The sequence below is a fragment of the Seriola dumerili genome, unplaced genomic scaffold (assembly GCF_002260705.1).
Source record: "Seriola dumerili isolate Sdu_G_001 unplaced genomic scaffold, Sdu_1.0 BDQW01000105.1, whole genome shotgun sequence".
Taxonomy (NCBI): Eukaryota; Metazoa; Chordata; class Actinopteri; order Carangiformes; family Carangidae; genus Seriola; species Seriola dumerili.
The window spans coordinates 1,006,923-1,015,229 of NW_019174360.1; the positions used below are offsets into that span (position 1 = coordinate 1,006,923).

The 8,307-nt window shown below is 43.0% G+C and overlaps 1 protein-coding gene across 1 annotated transcript; it reads left to right on the forward strand.

The window, feature by feature from the left end:
• Positions 1-2,724: 2,724 nt before the first annotated feature.
• On the forward strand, positions 2,725-8,085 carry LOC111222717 (kelch-like protein 41b). The gene is made up of 6 exons (XM_022746536.1): positions 2,725-3,924; positions 4,973-5,130; positions 5,525-5,632; positions 6,801-6,986; positions 7,703-7,849; positions 7,974-8,085. The coding sequence occupies exons 1-6, from the start codon at positions 2,812-2,814 to the stop codon at positions 8,083-8,085; spliced, it is 1,824 nt and encodes a 607-aa protein (XP_022602257.1). The 5' UTR covers positions 2,725-2,811.
• Positions 8,086-8,307: the final 222 nt, after the last annotated feature.

Consider the following 8,307-nt stretch of genomic DNA (forward strand, 5'->3'; position numbering starts at 1 on the left):
CACGCACACACACACACACTGCCCTCTACTGGGTGACACGTGCCGTGTTCTGAACGGGCAGCATTTTCCTTCTGTTGTTGAACTGACTGCTTCAACCCATACTGTATTGTTTATTACATGATCAACATTTGATGTCAAACATTTTTAATAAACAGGATCTAAACTAACAGGTTGAAACATTTTTATTAGAGGGGGAGGGGTGGTTGGAAAAGGGAGGAGGGAATTGTAGTTTTTATTACTTTTTAAGAGACTAGTTACATCAATCAAAATCAAACAAGTAGCAAATAGAGGTAAAATGTCTCTTTTTGAAATTAAACAGCTGTTTACTTTCTAAATCGTTGCCAAGCAACCTTGTTGTCTCTTGTTATGTTTCCATTTCCATCCCATCACTCCTTCTCTTCCCCTGAAGTTAGCGTGCTAACCAGCTAGCCCCAGCCTGGTCGGAGTATCCCGTCACTTTCTGATACCGAGTCGCTGCGGCGTCAAAGTCTGCCCCCCCACCCCCACCCAGTAGCGCTGAAGCTCTTGGCGAGACTGGTGAGTAAAGAGCTGTTGATGCTAACATTGGCTAAGCAAACTGTGAGCTTGAGGTTAGCATAGCAGCTAGTAGTTCTTAGTTCAAACATATAGAGACTGAAGCGTATGATCGTTTGTTTGCTATAAATTCAGCATTTGCTTATTTCACTTTTAATGTGTCTGTTTCATTAGTTTATTTGGATCTGTGTGTGTGTGTGTGTGTGTGTGTGTCACTTTACCTTTTTACCACTTAACCCCACTTCAGCCAATCAGCCACGAGAAGCTGCTGTTAGACTCTGTTTCACAAAGGAGTCTGGTGGAGCTGTGACAGTCGCTGGAAGCACATTTATGTGAGAGTCAGTGTGTGGGAGGCTGTGATGTAGCTACCAGCTACTACAAAAAGGCTGTGTGTGTGTGTGTGTGTGTGTGTGTGTGTGGTAGAGTGTCAGTATAAACCGTAGCTATGCTTTTTATCATGATGATGAACATTAGTGTTTGTCAGCCTTAGATATCTTGTTAGCACTGACTTGTGTTTGCTGCCAGCAGACAGACATTGGTAAAATCTTTGTTAAATTATTTATGCTTTGCCTATTTTAGTTATTGTTGTTTTTTAAAAGATGAAACATTTGGGTTTGCCTCCACGTCCCCGTCCCAGTCATTTTCACACGGTCCCTAAATACGCCACAAAAATGAACTCATGTTTGCAAAACCTTTTTAAAACTTTGCTTAATTCGTCTGCTGTAGCTTCAGGGAGGCGGCGGAGCTTTTCTTACGCAGAACCTGCTCTTTCCTTCTGCTTAAATTACTTGGTAGACGCTCCTCGACAAGTGGCATAGTCTGATCTATCTTTAGTGCTGCCCACGGGAGACTCTACACCTAACTCTACACACTCCTCACACTTTATCAGGGCCGCAGGAATAAGATTTAACAATATACAATCCTATTGATCCAGACACATGAGTAAAGGCCTTCTTTAACAGCCCTTTGTACTGAAACGCATGGCTGTGTGCAAATTGACACAGTTTATCTTCAAGAAGAGGGAATGTTTTCAGCACTGAAATTATCTTGGTGATTGAAGTGCATTTTAAAGTGTTTGTGCAGAGCAGCACACACACACACACACACACACACAGTCACAAAAACGCACAAAATGAAGCAGCTGGACAATAATCCATCCAACAGGGAAAGGCAACACCATGCTGATTGGTTTGTGGTTATCACCTGTTTCTTCTCACAGCTGCTGCACCCAAACTTTTCTGGTCCCTTTTTTTAGCTCAGTTTCTTCAGTCTCACTTTAATAATAGTGACAAGATGAGATAAGATAAGATTTAGTATTGACTGTAGCGGTTCCTCTGAGGAACTGCACCATGTGCCGAAAGTTATTTGTTTCTAAAACACCTTCGTGCTAAAAGAATGTATAGAATTAACAGTAAATCACTAGAAATAACAACAAATAAAAGCTAAAAATCTTAATTTGACTTTGAGAATCCAAACGTTTGTACATTTCCTCTCTCTCACATTTATCTGCAACCATTTTGATAATTTTTCTGTCATTTTTGAAGAAGAAAATACCCAATATTTGCTGCCTCCAGCTTCTCAGATGTGAGTATTTTCTGCTTTTCTTTGTTGTAAATTAATCAAAATATTTTCATCTTGGACTACTGGTTGAACATTTGGCTCGGAGAAATGTCTTTTTTGTGACGGATTCTTTTTAGAAAATAAATCAGCTGAGGTCTTGATGAAAATAGGCATCGTGACAGCTTCGGTAGCTTAGTAATGTTGCATGGATTACAGCGTGTGAAGACATTGGTGTGTATGTAAGTAAAGAACAAATGAATGAAAGTCTGGAGAATACACATACTTGTGAATGTGACAGTGACCGCTCTAAATATCCTCCCAGTCATACGCTCGGTTCGAGGCGTGCTATTTGAGGGCTTTGACAGCATTGTCTGCCACATGACACTCCTGGAGCTGAATCATGGTGGCACATCCCCAGCCCGAGCAGCCAGTTGCTTCTTTCAGTCTGTGGCAGCAGCTGCTCCGGTCGAGGCCTGTGCTGCGCCGTGATTTGGCCCAGTCAGATTCCAGCGGAGCTGGAGCAGGCAGGGGGCAGAGGGGGCTATATTTAGACTGGGACAGGATTAAATTGCAGGGTCTTCACACTGGGAACTTTTCCTCTGCTCTGCCTTTTCCAGCCAGGACCGACTGCCAAAAGGACCTGTGGCCACCATCTCTCCTCCTTCCTCTCTCCACGGACCCCCTTTGTTCGCCCGCCGTTTCCCCTCCCGACTCACCATGGACCCCAACGCCATCAAGGAGGAGCTGCGCCTGTTTCAGAGCACCCTGCTCCAGGACGGGCTGAAGGAGCTGCTGAATGAAAACAAGTTTGTGGACTGCACCCTGAAGGTAGGCGACCGCAGCTTCCCCTGCCATCGGCTGATCATGGCCGCCTGTAGCCCGTACTTCAGGGAGATCTTCTTCACAGAGGACGGGAAGGAGGTGGAGAACACCAAGGAGGTGGTCCTGGATGACGTCAACCCCTCCGTCCTCGACATGATCGTCCAGTACCTCTATTCGGCCGAGATCGACCTCACCGATGACAACGTGCAGGATATAATCGCTGTGGCGAACAGATTCCAGATCCCCTCCGTGTTCACGGTGTGCGTGAACTACCTGCAGAAGAAGCTGTCCTTGGGCAACTGCATGGCTATTTTCAGGATGGGCTTGGTGCTCAACTGTCCCAGACTCGCCGTGGCTGCGCGCAACTACATCGCCGACCGCTTCGAGATCCTCTACAAAGACGAGGAGTTCCTCAGGCTCGCGCCCCACGAACTGTTCGCCGTCATCGGTGGAGACTCGCTGAACGTGGAGAAGGAGGAGCTGGTGTTCGAGGCGGTCATGGCCTGGGTCCGCTTCGACAAGGAGAAGCGCATCAAGGTCGTGAAGGATGCTTTCAACTGCATTCGCTTCCGCCTGTTGCCGGAGAAGTACTTCAAAGACAAAGTGGAGGCCGACGACATCATCAAGGCTGACCCGGAGCTCCAGAAGACGATCCAGATCATCAGGGACGCCTACAAGGGGAAACTTCCAGAGAAACCCAAGAAGAAGGAAGGGGCGGAGGGGGCCGACAAGGAAGGAGGCGAGGAGGAGGACAGCCTGTTCCCCGGGTTCCTGAACGACACCCGCAGACACGGCATGTACGCGCGCGACTTCATCCTGATGATCAACGACACGGCGGCGGTGGCCTATGACGTCAGTGAGAACGAGTGCTTCCTGGCGGCCATGTCGGAGCAGGTGCCGCGTAACCACGTCAGCCTGGCGTCACAGAGGAACCAGCTCTACATCATCGGCGGACTGTTTGTGGATGAGGAAAACAAGGACGTGCCTCTGCAGTGTTATTTCTATTTGGTAAGAAGGTTGAAACTGCTTCTGCAATTACAAAATACTGCATGAAAAATTAAATACTTTTGGGAAATATACCTTTTCTTGCCAAGGGTCAGATGAGGAGATCGATACCACCACTCTCATATCTTAAATTAAACATTGTATGCACATTAAACATGAAGCTCCAGCTTGATTTAGAGGAGACGGTCCGCTCAGCTAATGCTGCGTTCAAGCAACGTCGACAGAGTGGGAAGAAAAAAAACCTCCATTTATTACAAGGTGGGAGTGTTCATGCAGTATTCCCTGGTGGTCGGCCCCACTGCTAACCTTGCAGTCATTTGTTGTGTTAAATACTGGATTTTAATTTGATGTAACTGTAGGAAGAAAAAAAATACTAGATATTAATGCAATGAAACAAAAATATAACATGTTAATTAGTTAGCTTTAGCCATGCTAGCTGTTTCCCCGCCGCCTCCGGTCTTAGCTAAACTAAGCTAACTGTGTGATGGCTTTAGCCTTAAATATTGAACGCACACACATGAGAGTGGTATCGATATTTTCATCCAACTCTCAGGAAGAAGACAAATAAACATGTTTCCCAACATGGTGAACTATTCTTAATAAAACTGAGAGAATACATTAAAATAATGCACTTAGTATTAATAACAAGCTTTGCTTCCTAGGGAGTATTTTCACTCATTCATCCTTTTTATTTTGTCTTTTATTTCAATGCCTTCATGGAGCTCAAACCACAAACAAACCAGAGGAAAAATGAGACAGAAATTCAAATACATTTTCAGGATGTTGCCACAAAAATGAATGGGACTCAGTTTTTCCTAAATCCCTCTGCGAGCAGGAGATGGGATATGTTTCCCATGTTGCTCATCAGGTCTCAGTGATACACACACTGTAGCACACACTTAAATACCTGTAGTTTACAGTATAATCAATATGTGGATACCAGACAGTACAATGATTCATTTCCTCCTTTATGGGGGAGCTAATGGGCTCTGAGCGGGGCGCTTCCCCCGCTCTTGTGTTTTAATGTGCCGCTTTATTTTTTTCTCCACAGTTGGATCCTCTCTCTTCTGACTGGGTCGCGCTGCCGCCCATGCCTTCTCCCAGATGCCTCTTCAACATCGGAGAGAGCGAGAACTTCCTGTTCGCCATAGCCGGAAAAGACCTCCAGACCAATGAGTCACTGGATTCTGTGATGTGCTACGATGTTGAGTTAGTGATATCATTTGCTTCATCGCTATTTTTAGCCTCCCTATTTTCTTTGTTTCTCACTGCCTCACCTTTTGTAAAGTTTCCAGGTGATAATTAACTTGAGGAAATTAACAAAATTGCTTCCTTTGGAAAAAAAAAAACAAAAAAAAAGGTAATATGTGGTGTTTATGTATAATTAATCATCGTTTGATGTGATCTCACCCTCTTAATCTGCTCTGGTTCAGTAATTATAGAGATGTTTTCTCCTCTGTTTGTATTAGAATATTTAATTTATTTAATACAGATTGATTGTGCTCTGAAGATCTGAGCAAAGCATCAGCAAGAAATTAAAGGAAACAAAATAACACTGAATGAATTAACTTAAATGTCCTTTTTATTTATTTATTTTGTTTAGCAAGATGAAGTGGAGTGAGACCAAAAAGCTTCCTCTGAAGATCCACGGCCATGCTGTCGTCTCCCACAAAGGAATGGTCTACTGCATTGGAGGGAAGACAGATGATAGGTGAGTAAATGAGTCTGTGTGTGTGTGTGTGTGTGTGTGTGTGTGTGTGTGTGTGACCCTACATAGTGAGCTGCAGCTGTTTGTAGTCTATCATCCTGACAGACTGCAGGGCTGCATGGCACGTTATAGACAACAATTACACTGCTGCAGTCCGGGACGGTCTGATATGTTAATATAATGGAAAACACTGACCTTGTGCAACTGTTGTTGTGTCACAGAGAGAAAACAGGATCTGCTCATTTCCTCTGCCTGAGACTTGTGTCGCGTCGAACGTAACATACTGTGATCTTCAATACGTTTGCTGTGCGTGCAGCAGTGTGATCCACTGATACACAAAACATAAAGGTCAACAAACCATAGGATCTAATATTATAACGTAGGGGACAACAAAAGGAAACGTGTGCTTCTTCTGTTAACGCCGTCATCCACAAGTTCCACGAGGAAAATGACTGATTAAGCCCGAAAAACATGACACAAAAAGACGTATAAGATGAATAAAAATAAGTATTTTTTTTAAAACATAGGTTTATGAAGGAATTATGCAATAGTATAAAAAAATATATGTATATATGATAAAAAAAACAGCTTTTATCTCAATTTACTCTCTCCCAAAATCATAATACATAATATGGGGCAGTCCCAAATGTATGTGCACATTCACATCAAACCACGCAACAAAAATGCATCATATTCCTAATCATAGACTGAGATTATGGAGATTTAAAATATCGCATTCTTATCTAATCTCATATAAATTGTCTAAAATTTGAGCTGAATAATTCCATCTATCTGTAATATAAACAGTATTAATCTGCTGTGTCCAGATGAGTCATCTTGTGGAGACTTTATATTGTCTGTCTTGAACGGATTATGTTTTCAATCAATTAAATCCAGTATTATTCCAAATTACATTGTGTTGCTTTCATCATGCCCCGTTCTATATGTTGTGATAATAAAATGGACCAAAAAACCAAGCTGTCTTATGTGTATATGTATGTAAAACTGGTTATTTAGTCTTTTTTTTTTCTTATTTCTTATCTGTGATTCGTCTTTTTGCTTAAACGTCTTGGGGGGAAATATAAACACTGTGGTAATCATATTTACAAATCAGTTTATTCCAAATGATTACATCTTTTTTACGACCGTATTCCTCCCTGTGTGCCCACAGCAAAGCTCTCAACAAGATGTTTGCGTACAACCACAAGCAGTCAGAGTGGAGGGAGATGGCAGCCATGAAGACTCCCAGAGCCATGTTCGGAGCCGTCATCCACAACGGCAAGATCGTGGTGGCGGGTGGAGTCAATGAGGAAGGCCTCATCGCCACATGTGAAACCTACGACTTCACAACAAACAAGTATGATTCAGTCTAAACCAATGTGTATATATATAACATTTAAACATTTAGATATCATATCCCCCGGTTTTCAGGAACATATGGATTAATTGCAGACATAAAATACATATATAACATATAATTACACCAAAAATTATGAAATAATTCAACCAGTTATTTAAAAAGATGTTATGATGAAATTGTCATGCTTCCACCCAGCAAGCTAACAAACTGCCAGCTAGCTAGCTAGCTTCCGTTGGCTAGATAAATACTGTTTTTCTTATCATGAATTCTTCGTCTTTCTCTTCAGAAAACAAAACACAGCTAGCTTATTAATTCAGACTCGACTTGGCTATTTCACTGGTTCTTCACTTTGATGCTGAGTAATAATCCAAGTTCACAACAACTAGCTAGGTAGATAGCATGTTGAGCTTTGTTTCGCTAAATAAAAGCGAGTCAGTTAGCTAACAGGAGCTAACTGGCTAAATTAGCAGAAGCAGTTGTTCTCAGCAGCTAAAAAAAGATAACAACCAAAAACTGAATTTCAATAAATATACGAATAAGAATAAGAAACATGAAATAAAATAACAATGAAATGAGTTTCAACAATTACATTTTTTTAGTATTATTTATTTCATATGTCTCAGATATCTCAACAGCAGCTCAACAAATGTACCAAGGTACAAAAGGCAACTCCATCTTACACTTGACCTTCTCCTAATGTCGTGTCTCCTCAGGTGGGAGCCCTTCACAGAGTTTCCCCAGGAGAGGAGCTCTGTCAACCTGGTGAGCAACAGTGGCTCTCTGTACGCGGTGGGCGGCTTCGCTATGATTCAGATGGAGAACAAGGAGGTGGCTCCTACAGAGGTCACCGACGTCTGGCAGTAAGTCTTTCTCAACTTATGGGAAACTGTAAGATCGAGACGTGTTTTCCCTGTTTACCGCTGTGGTCGTTCTGAGGTCTGACTCTCCCCTCTCTCTCTCTCTCTCTCTCTCTCGCTGCGTTAGGTTCGAGGATGATAAGAAGCAGTGGAGTGGCATGCTGAGGGAGATGCGTTACGCTGCCGGCTCCTCCTGTGTGTCCATGCGCCTCAATGCTGCCAGGATGCCCAAGCTGTAAACAGAACCGCTCTAACGAGACCCCCTCCACCCTCCCACCCATCCCCAGCAAGCCGCCTCTGAGGCATCTCATCCTCTGCACTCGGATTTCTGTGTCAAGTTGATCTTTGACATTCGTTTTTCTCAGAACTCAGATGATTTTTATCTGTACTATAAACACTTGGTTCTGCTGCCTCTTCAAAGACCGCCACCATCCACACAGTATTAAAAAAGAACAAAAAAA